The sequence below is a fragment of the Odocoileus virginianus genome, chromosome 3 (genome assembly GCF_023699985.2).
Source record: "Odocoileus virginianus isolate 20LAN1187 ecotype Illinois chromosome 3, Ovbor_1.2, whole genome shotgun sequence".
Lineage (NCBI taxonomy): Eukaryota > Metazoa > Chordata > Mammalia > Artiodactyla > Cervidae > Odocoileus > Odocoileus virginianus.
In genome coordinates this window covers 22,094,398-22,113,913 of record NC_069676.1, presented here as the reverse complement: position 1 = coordinate 22,113,913, position 19,516 = coordinate 22,094,398, and the positions used below count along the sequence as shown (strand labels likewise).

The window sequence follows — 19,516 nt, the reverse complement described above, 5'->3', positions numbered from 1 at the left end:
AAAATTGGTAGATGATCTAGAAAGAGATCTATGTAGAGAATTTTACAGACAGGTGAAAAGCCAGTGAAGAAGCCTTGAGGTAAAAACATGGTTGTCTCATTTGAGAAATGACTCCTACCCCTCACCTCAAAAAAAGCCAATAAATAGCGTTGGAGTACAATGAAAAAAGGAGGTTATTATAGAAATTTTTTGATTTTGTGTTTGTTCTTGTGACAACCTTGGTAAATTGTAAAGTTTATTAGTGTACTGTTTTATATATTACCTTATTGTCTTTAGGAATTGTAGAGACATTTCCTTATTCATTTTTGATGCTGGTGTATTTGTGTTTGTCTCTCTTTTATTCTTAATCAGTTTACAAGGAAAGTTTCCAGTTTTGCCAATTTTACATTTGTTTTATTTTTCCATGATTTTCCTCCTTATTATTTCCTTCCTTCTGCTTTCTTAAGCTTTGATGCTCTCTTCTTTCCCCATCTCCTGGGAGGAATTTTAACATTGATTTTTCAGTCTCTTGTTTTTTTTTTCTAATATACACTATGAATTTTCCTAAGCATTGTCATTTCAGTTCACATATTTTTGATGTGGTTTATTTTTGTTATAACTATGTTTAAAGTGCTTTCTAATTTCCATTATAAATTCTTTGACTTGTGGACTATTTAGAAGTGTATCATCTTATGTCTAGACTGTTTGTGTTTTCTCTGGTTATCTTCTTAGTTCTTTATATTATTTACATCATGACCAGTGAACATACTTTGGATTATTTCCAAAGTATTGAAGTGTATTTCCAAATACACTGAAGTGTATTGAGTGTTTTCCAATACTCAGTAAATGGTCAGTTTTATAAATATACCATGTGCACATGAAAAGAATGTGAATTTTGTTATATGCAATGTTATAGGTCAGTTAAGACAGACTTGCTGATTTCTTGTTTGGATTTGTTATGTCCTTAGTGAATTTTTTATAGTTGTTCCATCAGCTGTAAAGAGACACAGTAAAGTTTCTCAGTTTAATTGTAGATTTGTCTATTTCTCTTCTTAATTCTATTCATTTTGCTTTATCTATTTTGAGCCTGTAAGTTGTGATATCTTTGTTGTAGAAATCCTTTTATTAAAAAAAAATCCTGTCCCTCATATGCTTGTGGCTTAAATTCACTTTGCTATAATTTGCACAATTGTAGTATTTATATGATCTCTCCTACTCTGTTTTGGTTAATTTTTACATATTATACCATTTTCTTTTCTTATACTTTTAACTTATCTACATCCTTATTTTTAAAGTGTATCTCTAGGAAGTAGAATACAGCTAGGATTTATTTTTATTATGCAGTTCTATCATCTTAGTTTGAGTTTACTGTATTTAGCCTTTTTTATTTAATTAAATTTTTGGTATGAAATGCTATCTGTTTTATGTTTCACTTTATTTCTTGTTTCTTTACCCTTTCTTTTTTGCCTTTTTATATAAGTAAATCCAATACTCGTATTCCATTTTCTTTACAGTTGTGGGTTATATATTATTTTCCTGTTCTTCTGAAATTACTCTATGTGTTATGCATGTCTCCTTTTACTATTCTCCTGATATTGCTAGACTTTTGAACACTTAAACTCCATTCATTCCCCCTGCTGTATTTAGTTATCTGTGTTTAAAAATTGGAGAACATTAAAATCAGTGTTTTGTATATTTGATATTTATTTAGTTTATATGTTTATTCTGTATTTTCTCTGCATTTTCATGTTTCATTCTGAGATTTTTTTCCCTTCTTTTTGAAGAAAATTCTTTAACATTTCTTTACACCAATAATTTTTGCTGATTAATTTTTTAATGTCTTAAAGTATCATTGGTTTATAACATTATGTTTCATGCATACATTATATAGTATTTCAACCTCTGTGTACACTATATTTTGCTCATAGCCAAAAGTTTAATTTCATCTGTCACCATGCATTTGAACCCTTATTTTGCCCTCCCCATTGCCCCTTCCATTTTGGTAACCCACTACTCTGTTGTCTGTATCTTTTGGTTTTTATCTGGTTTTGTTTGTTCATTTATTTTGTTTTTATTTGTTTATGTACACAAATGAGTAAAGTCATATGGTATTTATCTTTCTTCATCTATTATACTTATTTCACTTGGCCTAATTCCTCAAGGTCCAAGCAAATTGTCACAAATAAGATGCATCTTTTTTTTTTTAATAATTGAGTAGTATTGTGTATATGTAACACATCTTTATCCATTCATCTATTGATGGGCACTTAGTTTATTTTCATATCTTGATTCTTGATGAAAAACAGTATGGATATTCCTCAAAAGATATAAGAATAGCATTACCAGTTGATCTAGCTATTCATTTCTGCAATTCATCTGAAGGATGAAAGCACTACTTCAGAATGATAGATGCATTCCTATATTTATCACAGCATTATCTATTCCAATATTTTGATATAATGTACCATTAGAAGGGGTTTATATCTCTAATTTACAAAAAGATGCATTTGGTTTGTGGTGGCCCAGTAAATGTGGATTTCAGGCTCCATATCTTTGTGTTAAAAATGTCTTTATTTCACCACCATTTATTCTCTAGTTTTCATATGAAAGTGACTTCTCTCACACAGTGCATCCTTTCTTCACTTGGTTGGTGATTTTTATTTGTGATCTTATGTTAAGTTGACTTTCCTGTGGGAATTTTCTGTTTGCTGAGATGATATCATAGTGATATTTCATTTGTTTTTACTTAACTGACAAAGGAATTCTGTAATCCTTGCATGATCCCCAAATTGTATGATCAATTTGTACATTACATTGATGGCTTAGTATTCTTTTGGCTTTACACTTATGCATGATGATGGCTTGCATTTTGATTTGTTTATGGAGTCTTTTCTAGCATACCCAGAATTTATTTAGAGCCAGAGTTCCATGTTGCTTCCCTACATAGGGATTTTTAAAGGTATATTCAAATATGTTTCAAAGTCATTAACAGCATCAATTCCAGGCTTTCTGATTTGTATATGGATCTTAGTTCTTTACTCACTAATACCTGTCATGCAGATATTTTGGAACCACACCATTATTTAATAAGACTTGTGTCTTATATGATACCCAGGTTCTGACAGCATTAACTCATGATCTTATCACTCAAGCCTTGAATATTTTAAGCTTTATTCCTGTACTTGGAATTATTTTTACATCAACCTTAGCTATACATTAAAAAATTTGTATATTGCATATTATTTGGCATTTCTATGTGTTTTTCACAAAAGAGTCTCATTCTCCCATGATATAAGAACATACAAACAACACTTTAATGTGTAAACAATATTTTGCCTTATTTGGCCACAGAGCCTGTTATACTTTTTTATTAAACTAATACTGTTTTTGATTATTATTAGAAATCACTTTTTTCATAGTATTTGTAGAAACTATACTGTTAAAAATGTTATAGATTACTTAAACATTTAAGAGGATCTGGAAGCCTATTCTTAAATATCTTTGTAACTATAGTGATTTTAAACTCAACTTAAATACTTATAATTTTATATTCCTAGATCATCTTGTCTTTTAATGGAAGAGAGGCAGATAATTTGCAAAGTAGTAAGGCAAGTTATTGTTTGAAAATATGTCCAAAGCCCAATTTGAATGTTACCGTGTAAGTGGGTTTTACATTTTCTGGGCACCATTATTAAGTTATAAATTTCTTCTAATTTGTGGATGAAATACATTTGTTTCTTCTAATTATGTTTTTTATTCGAAGCCCTCAGTCAAATCATATTTTGTATTAATCTTTCTATGCACTTCCTTTAAAGTACCCCGTACTAAGAATATACCAGATACAGTGCTGATGCAGGGATGTACTACATGGCTTGCACATTTAAAGAACATAAGCTTCCCCTCTATCAGTAACATCAATTCCCATAAGAATTTGCTTACCCTTTTCCATAATCAATCCTTTGTTCAGAAATTCCATACCCAACTTTCACTTCTTTCCCTGACTCACCTTTTCCCACTCAGTGATACCACCAACCTGTTTCCCTCTCTCAAATTGTTTCCTGGTTTGATTTTCCCCTATTCAGTGTCTTAAAAAATTATCCCATAATATCCTATGTATGTCTTTATGTCTCAGTGATAACATTTTTAAATGGGTATTTGTGTAGCTTATACTTCTGAAGGCAGAGCTCAGTATGTACCTTTGGTCCTTGTCACATACTACATTACATTAGGATTCAAGAAATAGTCGGACACATAGATAGGATAATTCACCTCATAGGGTGCAATCATAAGATAAATAACTTACTAGGATTGTGCCAGGAAAGCTAGGATTCTGAACTGAGGTGGTTTACCTGCTGGTTAAAAGCAACAGTTCTGCAGCTGGAAGACTTACTTTTGGTAGGATACACCCATTTGATCACATAAAAACTCAGGTCACTCAAAACCCAGAGGGATGGGATGAGGAGGGGGGCGGGAGGGGTTTCAGGGATGGGGGGACGCATGTACACCCGTGGCTGATTCATGTCAATGTATGGCAAAAACCACCACAATATTGTAAAGTAATTCGTTTTCAATTAAAATTAATTTAAAAAAACACTGATTTTCTAATTAATCTGTTATTATAACATGCATCCTGTGAGGTTTTAAAGGTTTCTGATTATCTTGAAGAGGTGTATCATATCATGTCCAGTGTTTTGTTGTCAGATGTGCTATTCTCTTGACTCCTGGTGCATGATTTGAGTAATTTTTAGTTGAGAAATTAGAAATTGTTTTGGTTTCCTCTGTCTTTTCATAAAATTTTTATATTGAAAAAGTGCTTTAAAAAGGGCCTGTGTTATATCTATCTTTAAATAACAGCTGTGTTAAATCCTTTCCCCTCCTAACCTCTACCCCTTATTATAATAGGAAACATGTGGGTTCTTGAAAGGAACTGAAAAAGCAAGGGCTTTTAAACACAATAATGCAAGTCATTTAAATTAGTCATGGTTACAATTATTCTCCATAACTTTCAAGTCAAAGAAAATCTCCTTGGTGTGCCAAATGTAAGAACAATGAAATTCAAATTTATTAGAAACTTAGTTGAAGATTTTGACTTTACACTTGAGTAAAAGCAGAATAAATGGAGAGGATCTTTTTTGGTTGTTAAATTACATTCTGATGTAGAAGACATTGTATTAATTACTGCTCAGATTTCATAGACATGAGTATCATTTTCTGTCTTTAATTTTCTCACTGTAAAGCTATTTTAAACACATGAACTTGGAAAATGGGAAAAAAGGAAGAAAAATTACCTGTAATCACTTCACATAATATAATTGCTATTAATGATTTAGCATATTTATGTGGTCGTTTTGTTCAATGAAAATGTGGTGATTTGGATTTTTTGGCACTTAGTTGTAATCATTCCTCTATCAATATTTGAATTTTATTTCATAAAATATTTTATAGTATAAAATTTCTTGTATATTGTAAAGATCATTTTTATCACCATATATTTTAATAGCCCATACAATAGTTACTGATTTCCCATACCTAGTGAAGAATTTAGTGTCCTCGGAGAGGTCACTGTTTTTTCTTTCTCATCCTTGTACTGCAGGGCTGGTGCTGGGAAGATACCAAAGTTTTACACCTGTTGCATTCCCCCTGCTTCCCACTGCTGATTCTAAGTCAGAATCTCTCCTATCCTCATATAAAAACTCACCATTCGAAGCTGAAACTCTGATCTCTGCCATCGTATCCTTCACTGTCACTGTGACTCATCTATCTCCTTAATCCCTGCCCACATTTCCTGTGGATATTGGCTATGTTTCCCACCTTCCTGAATTAGTTGTGATCACATGCAATTTCACGTTCATGGTATCAGTTCCCTGAGCACTATTTAAAGATTGTTTGACCTCAACCTCTACCTCTGCCCTTTTCTAACCTCATGGCAAAACCTAAGTCGTGTCTAGGAATTTGAGCTCTGAAATCTAAAAATCCCTAAATCCATCTCGTATCACAGTCTCCAGTACTTCTTTGGAAAGTGTTTCTTCTTCTACTTCATTGATGACTCCATTCTCCTGACCACTGTATTCATCCTTAATGATCTGGCTCCAACCCTTCCTCTTTAGTTATCAAGCATAGAGCCATTCCAAGTTCTGTCTTTTCTCTTACTCTAAGTGTTACTGTAATCTCTTACACCCTGGGTTTCTTCCTTTATACCTGATCGACAAAACCTCAGCCCAGATTTCATCCAAACGTTAACCTTCTCTGTGTCAGCAATTAGGTTGTATACCATTCAACTGGGCATGTTAGTACCACCCCAGGCTCTTGTTCTCCATCCACAGCAGAACCATATACTTTCTGATCCATTTACATTAAGTATTTCCTGACTTCTTCATCAGCGGTCTTTCCTGTTTCTCTCAGTTGCTATTCCAAGCTTCTGTTTCTTTTCCAAAAAGGATTTCCAACTCCCATTCACCTTTGACCCATGCCTCAGATAACATTGCCTCTTTTTTTCACTTAGACATACAAAAATGTTAGAAATTAAGCTCCTTTACTTAATAAGCTATATCTATCAAAATTCTGTAGCAATCATCTTCCATTGTGAAACTGTAAACATTCCTCCTAAAGTCAGCAGGGAAAACAAAGAGCTCAATACCACAGATATTTCAACATTACATTGAAAATCCTGGCCAATGTAGTAATATTACAGAAAAATATTAGAAAGTATATAAGAAAAAGAATAATGGAGAAAATACAGGAATTTAAAAACAAGTGACAATACCATTTTCATTTGGGAACAATATATTTGAATAGGTATGGGTAAAGAAATATAAAACTTATTAAAATGATTACATTTGATATGTACTGGTCCATGTAGCAAAGGAATATGACATGACAACACACATTGGCTGAATTTTAATCTACATATAGTGATGAAATATGTAGTTATGAAAAACATGATGAAATATATGGCCATCCTAAAGGAAATTTTGTACTAAACAGTGGTCATCAGCATGCTAATTATAGTTGAGCTTGATTTAGAATTTGTGCAGAACATTTAATCTCAAATTATGTGTTTTTAAAAGTCTTAAAATGCTCAGGAGAATTTTTATATCCTTTTAAGAGGGAATACTTTACTTTCATCTTGCATCTCTCCCTCCCTTCTTTCCACCTCTCTTTTTCCCTTCAGGTAGGACACAAGTTCAGTTACTCCTAAATCTTGATTTTCCACCTTTTGTTGTTTTAATAAGACCATGCCTTATCACTCTCAGGGCTTCCCTGGTGGCTCAGATGGTAAAGAATCCGCCTGCAATGCAGGAGACCCAGGTTCGATCTCTGGATTGGGAAGATCCATTGGAGAAGGCAATGGCCACCCACCTTAGTATTCTTGCCTAGAGAATCCCATGAACAGAGGAGCCTGGCAGGCTACAGTCCATGGGCTTGCAAAGAGTTGGACACGACTGACTAACTTTCACTTTAGCACTGTTAATATTCACACTATGTTTAAAAATTTTTAAGTTTTTATTTCATTTATTGTTGAATGGAACTAGTTAAAAGAATGTTTCTCGCCTCTTCCTTCTCTTCTTCCTTCTGCTCATTATTGCCTTCATCTTTCCTTCTACTTTATCTTGATTTAATCATAGAGTAATTTCAATTGCCTTAATAAGCCAAATTAAGTAGGATTTATCATCTATCGATCCATTCATATGTCCATCCACCCATCTATTGGTAGAGAAGCTACTCTTCTCTTTGTGGATTTGGAGTGTCTGTAAGATCTATTTTAATTTCTAAACACAATGAGAAAATAACATCTTTATACTTAATCTCTTGACCATTTCTTTCTCTAGTTCTGTTTTTTAAATAACATGTACATACTACATTTTGCCTAACAAATATATCTTCATTTTTCTGAAAACCAGTGGATACCAGGCGTTGACATTAGCACGAAGGTTTGAAAGAGTAGTTAAGGATATACTTTGAACTAATGTCCAATTTCAACCCCCCAGCAATGCCTCTCCTCAAACCTTGTGTGTTTCAGTCTTGAGCCTCTCTAGGGTTCTACTGTGCTCATAAACTCCTCCTTTCCTATCATTTGGTCTTTGGCTTCACTAAATCAGTCCATCTTTCTTCATGAATCTTCTCTCCCCGAAACATGGTCAAGATGATTTGTCGTTTTATTTAAATTTAATTATTCCTTACCATTATTCTTCAGGTTTCTGAAGAGAGAGAAAAGTCACAGCATTCAGCTAACCATCTTTCATTAGTGTGCTCTCAATTGTAATCAAAAGCAAAATAAAATTAGCTGGTGGATGGATTCATTCTTGGCAGTCATGTGATCTTCGGCAAATTATTTTACCTGTCCATTAATTTTTTTCACAAAATGAGGTTACATGTATTTTAAAAGGAGATGAAAATTAGAGAACATGCAAATAATTCAAAAAATATATTTTTTATAAAAGATATCTTACTTGAAAAAACATAAAATATACTCTTGGATAATTATAGTTCCTTGTATTAAATAATATTTATTGAAGTATATGTCTTAATTAGTAAAATAGTATATAAATCTTTGATGAATCAGTGTAAGTGATTTCATATACTATCATCTTTACTAATAATTTAAACCAAAAGGTCAAATGTTTTGCTGAAATTTTTGTCTTAAATATATTTCAGTATCGTGTACTCTGGGTCAGATCATCTTTATTAGCTAAGGAATTATCAAAGGAAAGACTTTAAGTTTTCCAAGTACCGTGGATGCTTTTTAAGTTACGTTAGTTAAAATGATATTTCACAAAATAAAATTTCAAAATTTTACTAACTCAGAATATAAATGTGAGTTCAAGAATCTTCTAAATGTAATTTATTTTAGGGTATTTCTTTGAAATGAGATTTCAAGATTTGAGAAATGCTTAAATAATCATTGCTTTTTATTTACATTTTTGAAGTAGTGACTATCTTACATGATGATGAAAAGTGATATTTATAAAATGTATTTCTATGGTATTCCTTGGAGAATTATGTAATTGATAAAATGATTCAATCTAAAATATGAAATTTAAAAGACTATTAACAATGTATTGAGTGACATATATTTATATGATATATATGTATTTCTCATGAAATTATTTATAGGAGCTGGATATCACAGTTTAATAGATATATTTGAAGGGGAAAACTGTCATTTTTATTCTATTAATACCAAACATAAATATTTCCACTTTAATTCTGACATTTGATGATTAACGTTTGTGTTTTCTAGGTATAGCTTACTTGAGTGGAATGTGTAGTGAAAAGAGAAAATGTATTATTGCTGAAGACAATGGCTTAAACCTTGCATTTACAATTGCTCATGAAATGGGCCACAAGTAAGTAAAAATCCTGGCTATGCTAATATATTAGCATATAACTTTGTAATTTGAGTTATTGAATTGCCTGCATATCTTTCCATTTTTTTTTGTTTTGTGCCTAAGATTTTTAAAATTAGGGAAATGAAGGAGAGAAGATCATTTACATTTGAAGAGTATTTGAAGAGTATTTTCTGGTTATTTCAACCATTCCTGATATTTTGTATAAAATCTTATTACATTATTAAAATCCTCATCAGAACAGTCATTACATGGCATATGATTCATTTCAATACACATTTTCAAATGATATAAACCTTGCAATAATCATGACACTAAAAAAGTATGCATTATTCAAGCATCCAAGGAAAACACTACATACAAATAAAAATGCTTTCAACTTCTGATAGTTCCTGTTTGTTATTACCCAGTAGAGAGCAAAAGAATTTATCTGCACAGTTTAGGAGTAATGCATTTGAAAGAGAATTAAACTGGACACACAATTCATGTGTAATGAGCGTTAAGTACATCTCAGACATAATTCTAAGCACTGTACATAGATTAGCTCACTTAAAACTCATACAAAGCAAGAATTTCATTTTACAGATAATAAAAATAGCAATAATAAGTGTGATAGCAACACTTACATAGTCTTGCTGTGTGCCAGACACATTTGTACATGCTTTATATATCCCCACAACTTTCCTGTGAAATAGACTGTTAGAGTACCCAACTTATAGAGAAGAAACCTGAAGTATAGAGGGGTTATTCACCCTCCCAGAATTATGAAAATACTATCTTGGAGGAAAGATTTGAACTCATATCATCTAACTCTCGTCATACTGTTCTGAATTTGTTCATTAAGTTGTCTACTGTCTTTAGATCTTGAATTCCTCATCAATAAAATGGGGATAATACCTGTATTATGAAGTTTGAGATTCAAATGACATAAGAAATAGACCATATTTATGGAAATCGGGCTTCCCTGGTGGCTCAATTGGTAAGGAATCTGGGTTGGGAAGATCCCCTGGAGAAGTGAATGGTAATCCACTCCAGTATTCTTGCCTAGAGAATTCCATAGACAGAAGAGCCTGGCAGGCCACAATCTATGGGGTCGCAAAGAGTCGGACACAATTGAACAACTGACACTTTCAGACTTTCACTACTTTACAGTAAATACACTACAGTAGAATGGTGTAGGTTAGGGAATCAGACCTAATTTTGACTGTAGGCTTCTCTACGTGCTAGCAGTATCAGCAGCACAAATGAAAAGTATTTTAATTGAACTCAGATTTACTGAAGCCCTATTCAGGGAGGTGATCTTTATGGAGGCCTCTTTGGTCAAAGACATATTTGGTTTGGCTGCAGTGTTCGAAAATTGAATCGGTTGCCAACATTAAAAAATATAAATTTGACATAAAAATTCAGATTTCCAGACCTGGCAGCATTAGACGCACAGTCCCATATGGCAGCCATTCCTTGGAACTGAGTAGCGTCTGTACCCTTTAGGCTGGGCCCATCCTCCCCAGCTCATCACAGGCGGCAGCACTTTGCTACCATTCACCCAGCTGACTTTGTTTTCATCATAGAGCCGGACTCTGTAGACAGTTGAGTAAACTTGAGTTGGCAGTGGAATTTGATTGGTAAAGGAAAACTTTGATGAAAACTTATATAAGACTTAATGGTTTTTATTTTTAAAAAAACCTTTTTTAGTCAAGTAAACTGGAATATATAAAAATGATCAGGTCATAATTATATAGTCCTATAAATAATCAAATATTGAATGTACCCATAACCTAGTGCAAGAAATAGGTCGTTATCAGCAGTGGTTGGTTTTTTGATGTCATTGTTTTTAAATGTATAGAAACACTTTCATTTTCTCTTATGCAGGCTTTCAGTTGTCATTTGAGTGCTCTCGGATATATGAGGGGTTTGTTACTTGAAAAAGAAGAAAAGATAAATATACTTGGAAATCATCATCCTTTAGGGAAAGTGTACAATACAGTGACCTCATTCAGTATTTGATACCAGGCATGATAGGATTTAGATTCTTAATTCTAGTACTGATTTTATAATTTAAAGATGTTTCAGTTTAATCATAATAGGAAAAAAACCACACGTATCATTTGAATGAAAAATGCTGAGAAATAGTGTTTAGAGGCAAGAAAAAGTTATTATTAAAAACATTTTAAGTTAGGGCAAATTAATTATAAATATAATTCCTATAAATTAAATGCAAGTTTCTGAATACTTAAAATTTTCACTTCAGCAATGCATTAACAATTTGGTAGCTGATTACCTTTTAATGAAACAGACATTAATGATTTTGTCAAGTACCATGAATACTAGAGTGTTCACTTTAAAAAGAAATTTTACATTATAAAAGTGTACATATAAAAGTAATCTCTTTGATGTGTGCTATATTCTAAAATGTAGGAGAAACTGTAATTAAATGAAGAAACCACAGTACAAGTTGCTTTATTAACATGCAAAAGGTTGGTCAAGAACATAACTACTTAAAAAACTATATGATATGATTTAAGGAAATGCCACTTCAGCTTTATGTAGTAGAAACATTGGTTTATGAGCAGAAACTCAGGTTGGAATGGCTAAAATGGTAGTAAAATATTATTTTATTTGACTTTTATAGAGCTGCACCCAAAATCAATAGAGATGTGCCAAAGGTATGTGTAATGCTTGATGGATTAATACCAGGACATGTGATATATGTTGAACTACTTAGTTACTAAAAATTCTCCTTACCAGTAAGCAGTGTTTGTCTCAAAAGTATAGGCTAAAAATTTTCTTGATGCTTGAGAGTGGGAGACAGTAGCAGTGAGAATAATGATGTCTTTATAAAGAACAAAAGAACAAACAGCAGGAAGTTCATCTGTATAAATTACATCATCATCCACTGTAAAATAGAAAACACAATGAAACAAACATGTAGGAAGAAGAAATAAAAAACAATGTTCATGTACACATAGCCTCTTAAATGGGGAAGTTTTCATAGATGTTCCATAATTATATGGATCTTACATGTGTACGTGTACACACACACAAATACACCAACAGAACTCTCTTACTTAGAGGCATAATTAAGATTAAGCTGCTAAAGTGAAGCTGTTAGTTCTTTTTTTTTTTTTTTTAGTTATAACTTCTTCTAATATACTTCCTATAGGCAGAAATGGATCATTTAATTTTTCAACTGAGAATTTAAGAATGGCAGAATGTTTCCATTTTAACTTGTTAATTCAAGAATGCGTTCATATTCACATATGAGATGTCTCTAAATTGATTTGAAATGGATGTATTTATGTTTGTTGCCTTGAATTTGAGTTCTAGAAATTCCCAGAGCAATTCTGGAAAAGTCAATATGGGCCACCAAGTAATAAAACTGACTCTTGCTGGTAGGGTGAGAATTTTAGTAATTGAAGTGAACAAAAAAAAAAAAAAAGGAAAGAAAATCCTTCTTTTATGATTGCCAAAGAATCTTAATGTCTGCAAAAATCTATTAAATTTTTCCTTTGGGAAGTTACCAATTATAATTTATGTGTAATGTAAGTAATACTTGTCATAATTATAAGTAATGATATACAAAAGTGTAAGTTCAAAGAAAGAGGAAATAACTGATTTATACCAATATTTTATGATTACTTTTCCAAAATTATTTTTCTTTCTAAATGATAGATCAAGGGAGTGTTTATTTTTCTTATAACTAAAAATTTCAACAATAGAATGTTTGATTATTATTTAATGTTTTTATACTTATGAGATATGGATAAGACTTTCATTAATTTACTCTGATGACGGCTTACATTTTATTTTTATAAATACCTTAGGAAATTATTCATAATTTTGAGAGGGTTTGTTGAATATATACCTATACACATGTTCACTATATTTTATGTCTTAAATCATCTCTATGAACATAGTTTCTTAAAGCAATAGATTATACTTTGATTTCAAGCTGTAAATTATTATGCATATGTTAACTGGTTATATTTCTATGTGAGACAAAAGTCCCTGAGACTCTGGTTCAGTGATTTGCCAGAAGGACTTATAAAATCCAGCCCAGCTGCTTTACTTATAGTGATAGTTTATTACAGTGAAAGGATGTAGATTAAAATCAGCCATGGAAAAAGGCACATAGGGCAGGGCCCAGGAGATACCTGGCATGGCACATGCTTCTTGTCCTTTTCCAGTGGAGTTGTGTAGAAAATGCTAATTCTCTCACGAATAATGTCTGAGAACACATACATTGTACTGCCAACTGGAGAAGCTAACCTGAGCTTTGGTATCCAGGGGTTTTGGTGGAATTTAGTCATGTGGGCAAGGCTGACTACCCATTCCCTACAGAGGTCAAGCTGTTCTAAGTCCCCCACCACAAATCATGCTGTTAGTATTAACTACTGGGCATATCTTAGGGCCCCTGTAAATGAAGATATTTTTTTATTAGGCAGGATATTTCAAGGGCTTAGAGTTTCCTCCAAAGAGTAAGACAAGTCCTAGACCTTTTTTAGAATGTGCAGGTTGCAACCCAGACTTGTGGTGTTAACTCTAAACTGCACAATTACACAATATTTTTAAGTTTTAAAATATCATATTTACATTAGATTGACAAAGGCTATCTAATAAAAATTTAAAAGTCTTTTATTATCAGATATTTTATCAGTTTATCCATATCTAATACAATCTCACAGAAGTCTGGAACTAAGTATTGTTATTATCATCTTTTTATAGATGAGGAAACTGAAGCTAATAGACAGTAATTTTTCAGAGTTTTTTGATGTTAAGAGCATTCTTTTTTGATCAGTTATATTGTTAAGAGCTTCTTAGTTCTCTTAGTTTAATCATGTCTTTTAAAGTTTTTGACCTGCAGACTCTTTTTTAATAGTCAAATCTCATATTTTGTTTCCTATAGTTTTTTTGCAATTGGAAGTGCTTCCTCATACTGCAGTTAGGAAAACATTTTTGTCTAGTTCTTTTCTATTTTCTTCCCTTCACCCTTAATCTCACTCTTCTTTATTGCCATATAATTTAGAAAGTCATCTAGTATCTACATTAGTGTATGTAATACAATTTTCTACATTAAAGTTTATTTTCTCATTAACTGCCCAGTGTGCTGTGCTGTGCTTAGTTGCTCGGTCATGTCTGACTCTTTGCGACCCCACGGACTGCAGCCCACCAGGCTCCTCTGTCCATGAGGATTCTCCAGGCAGGAATCCTGGAGTGGATTGCCATGCCTTCCTCCAGGGGATCACCCCAACCCAGGGATTGAAACCAGGTCCCCCGTGTTGCGGGCAGATACTTTACCGTCTGAGCCAGCAGGGAAGCCCAAGAAAACTGGAGTGGATAGTCTATTCCTTTTCCAGGGGATCTTCCCAAGCTGCTCAGTAACTCATCTTATATTGAAAATGTGGCCTCTGATGAGCTGTGCCAGAATATAGCACATTTCTGGCTTTGTTGAAAAAGCCTTGAATTTTTTTTTTAAAGTCGATTGAACTAAATTGTATGCTACAGTGATGTAGCTGATTCACATTGTAGTACGCCTCCTGGCAGCCAGTGCCCAGACCACACTTTGAGTAGCCTTGTAACGTACCAGCTGCATACTCTGTCATTCTTGCATTGGAGTCACGTATGGTTGCCAGAGAGAGGGATATTTTTATTTTTAGCCTGAAAGGTGGTTTTTAGTTGAATTATCTCTCTCCTCATGTATTTTGGCTTCACTTGTGGCTAGTTGGTAAAGAATCCGCTTGCGATGCGGGAGACCTGGGCTCGATCCCTGGGTTGGGAAGATCCCCTGGAGAAGGGAACAGCTACCCACTCCAGTACTCTTGCCTGGAAAATCCCAAGGACAGAGGAGCCTGGTAGGCTACAGTCCATGGAGTTGCAAAGAGTCAGACATGACTGAGCATTCACTTTACATAATATGATGATATATAAATTATATAATTTTATAATTTAGTGGTGTTTTAAATTTGTTATGTAAATGATATATTAAAAATATGAATATATACCATATATGTACCATGTATGCATATCACGTACTTTTTTCTTTAGGGCCACAAATAATTTAGCCCTCTCTGTGAATTCCAACTAAAAGTAAAATAACCCCTTTTATATCAGGTAAGCTTTTACTGAAACTTAGCCCCAGGTCTTATATTTTATTATAAAGTATATAAACTATCAGGGAAATAATAATATGAGCTATAATTAATAGTAACATAACCCTGTGGGTATTTTTCTGACCTTGCTGTATCTGGAGATTTATTGAACAGGAAAACTTTACACTGACTTAGCTCATTGAGACCAAAGACTTCTGCCCTCCTCTCCAAAAGAAGGAAGGCAGTAATATTAGCCTTATTTTAGGAATGGTGACTGCCAAAACTCATACAGCTCATAAGTGCCTGAGTGGATGTCCAAATCCAGAGCCTGTGTTGTTAACTACTATGCTATGCCAGAGATGCTGAAGGGCACTTCTAGCTTACTCAGCTTATTTCTGGACGGCCTCTTTATTATCTATCCCCGACCTTGTGTCTCCAGCCATGCCTCACACTATGCTCCCTCTCATTCTCAGCACTGCAGCCACAATAGAGTTTCTCCAGTGTTTCTAATGGACCATGGTTCTTTGCACTGCATGACATTGGTACATGCCACACCCTCTGCCTTACAAGGATGGGAACAGCTTTGAGAATTATCTCCTACTGATCATAACTCATACATCTTATCAGTAAGCCATTTTCCTTTAGGATATGTTCTGTAAGTCATCTCTTTAAAAATGTACATTCATTCATCTTTTTATCGGTTTTAAGCTCCAGGGGGTAAAGAACCATGCCTATTTTTTATTATCATGAGACTCCTAATCCATTTGATAGTTCTCAATACATATTAGGCAATCAGTAAATATATGTTAAATAAGTGAGTAGTATAGTAATTATAACAAGTAATAATTGTATTTGTCTTAGTAAAATTTTGCATAGAATGTTAATAAATTATTACAGAAAAGGTATTGTATGCACACTCATTCTTTAGAGCATTTTCAGCTATTGTATGAAACTTTTAATAAGTTCTTAGTTAAAGTTTTATTAAAATAATATCATGTAGTTTCAGATATACCCAAGGTTACATGGAGCAAGACTTTATTCCAGCATGCACATGCAGAAATGATTCCCCACACACTAGAAGTGCTCCCTCCTGAAGTCTTCCCATCACAATGAGCGGAAGCTCCGTCCTTCTAGACACTCCGCCAGACACCATGAAATTATCCTTGAGCCCTCTGTTTCTCGCCCTTCACATTCTCTTCATCAGCTGTTGACTCTACCTATACATATCCAGAATCTGATTGCTTCTCACTAATCTCCTACTACCACTCTGGGCCAAGTCGTTATCGTCTCTCTTCTGGGTTATTACAGTGGCTTCCTAAATGATCTTTATTTTTCAGCCCTTGCCTCCCATGGCCTGTTTTCAATTCAGAGCCAGGCAGATTCTTTTGAAACAAAACAAATTACCTGCCCTCATTGCTCAAAATCTTCCAATAACTTCCTATCTCACTGGTAAAATCCCCAGTCCTTAAAATAGCCCACAAGGCCCTACAGTCGCCTCCTCCCCTTCAAGCCTTCCATTGCCCTCCTTACTAACAGGGTTTGAGATGCATCAGGCTCTTTTCTGTAACTCAAACACATGAAACACAGATCCTCTGCCCTTTGCTTTTCTTTCTGCCTGCAATATCCTTCTTCAGAACAGTCACATGACTGTCTCCATTTTTTTTTTTAGTTCTCTGCTCAAGTGTCATAAGGTGAGACCTTTCTGAATACATTGCTTAAAAGCATAATAATAACCACACACCCCCACTTATCTTCCTCTACCTACTTTAATTTGCTTCAGAAAATGTTTCCAGTTCTAGACATGCATCTATTTATCTGTATGTATATGTTGAATTCTTGACTCCTTAGTTCAGTATTATATTTCCAACCTCTAGAACAGTAGTACTTGCTTACTTGGCACATAGTATGTACTTAAAAATGTACTTATTAATAAACTTAATAAATTTATTAAACTTAATAAATGTAGAATAAAGTATAGAATATGTAACCTCCTAAATTGTGTAGAACAGCTGACTATATAAATGTACCAGTTGTTTGTTAGAAATGAATTAAATAATCCACTTGAGGAAATGAATTGTTATATCTAAGTGGTAAACTGGCATTGATTTTCACATTAAAAATTTACATTGGGATTAAGATTATGATTTGGATTAATGGATGTTTTAAGGACATTGAAATCTCTCTTCCCATTTTAAATACCTGAACATTCCAAAGAGAAATGTTTTAAATAAATAGTTAAGCTAAAGGGCCAGAAAGAAAAATTTTTACATACTAGAGATAGAAGTAATCTATTGTTATAAAAGAGATGGAATTTCTCACTCACAGGAGGCTAAGTCTTAATGCTAGATGGGGGATCTGAGGGTTTTAATGTACCCTGGTAAATGGAAGCCAGAGCTTCACAACCCCTTACATGGCAATGCGTATCTCCTGAGGTGGCAATAGATGGTTTGCTTCAGGATATGGCATGAAAAAGAATCCATCAGGGAGTCTGGGATGAGCCAGATTCTAATGACATAGTTTCAAAGTATAAAGGCAAACATTAACAAAACAGAGATATAATTACAATCATAGTGGGAGCTTTTAACATAGCTCTCTGTGACTGATAGATCAAGTGAGCAGAAAGATCTTTATAGAAAAAATTTGAACAACGAAAAATTTTGGGCGAATAGAAAATCTACAGTGAAATACTAAAGAATACCTAATCATTTAAAGCCTATTGGATAGTTACAAAGAATAACCATATATTGTTTTATTCTGTAAGTCTAAACAAATTTCTAAAGATGAATATACAAATGAATTTATTTTTATCATAGTACAATTAAGCATCCAGTAACAAAAAGAAAACTAAGACTTTTACAAGCATACTTTTGAAAAATGCATATATCCCAGAAGAAATCATTCAGGAAACCAGAAAATTTTCAGGTTTAAACAACTAAATATATTATTTAGAAAATACAGCTTACATAGAGGAAAATGAATAGCTTTAAGTATACATAAAAACCTTATGGTGAAATTAGTGCCCTAAGTTTTCAAATTAAGTTGTTAGAAAAATAACAAAGTAAAAGAATAGAAAAAAGAAATCACGAAGAATAGGAACTAATAAAAAAGAAAAATGCAATGAATGTGAACAAAGCCAAAATTAGATCTAAGAAAATGCATGTAAAAGTGACAAAAATAGAATTAATAAAAAAAAATAAGCATAATTCAACAGTACTAGGAATGAGAAAAGGAGGTGTAACACAGATAACAAAGGCATTAAAGAGATACCAAGAAAATACACTGAATACTTTCATGGCAAGAAGTTACAAACCTATGAAGTGGGAAAATTCTAAGAAAATGTAATGGAAGGACATAAAGCTGTATAACCACTTAAAAAAACTGAATCAGCAGTTTAGAATCTTTTTAAAGAAAACACAAGTTCAGTCATAGGTTCAAGGAAATTTTAAAAATCTGAATGTTCTAGAATGAAAGAACATCCCCAGAGTCATCATTTGAGTCTAGTACTAATATAATCAATAAAGGACATAAACTAAGTGAAAGACATTTATGAAGAAGGAAGTTATGATCATTTCTTATCTGAGAATGATGCACAATGGTAAAGAAACTTTTTCAAAATAAAATAACACTGTATAAATAAATGAAGTTAATATGAGAGAATAAAGTTGAATTTATATCTATATAGCAGAGGTCATTTATCATTTAAAACTCTTAACCCCCTCATTAACAGATTAATTAACAGATTTTGTTGATTAGAAAAACCACACTATCTCAGTAGAGACAGAAAAAAAATCTAATATAATTTACTCATGTAAATTTACCAAAATCAATGGGAAACATCATTCTTAATGGTTAAATATTAGAAAAATTCTCTGTAAACTTAATAAAATCACAAATATATCTCTATATCTACTTATGTATATTACTGGAGGCACAAGTTCAGTTCAGTTGCTCAGTCATGTTCGACCTCATGAGTCTTTGTGACCTCATGAATCGCAGCACACCAGGCCTCCCTGTCCATCACTAACTCCAGGAGTCTACCCAAACCCATGTCCATCGAGTCAGTGATGCCATCCAGCCATCTCATCCTCTGCCGTCCCCTTCTCC

At 33.2% G+C, this 19,516-nt stretch overlaps 1 protein-coding gene across 2 annotated transcripts in view; it reads left to right on the top strand.

Annotated features, from left to right (window-relative positions):
* Window positions 1-19,516, top strand: part of ADAMTS19 (ADAM metallopeptidase with thrombospondin type 1 motif 19) — a 252,521-nt gene that overhangs the window by 113,386 nt on the left and 119,619 nt on the right. For both annotated transcript variants that reach the window (XM_070465074.1, XM_070465073.1), the window contains one exon: window positions 9,221-9,326. In XM_070465074.1, coding sequence (XP_070321175.1) covers window positions 9,221-9,326 — 106 coding nt within the window. The remainder of the gene's footprint in view (window positions 1-9,220; window positions 9,327-19,516) is intronic.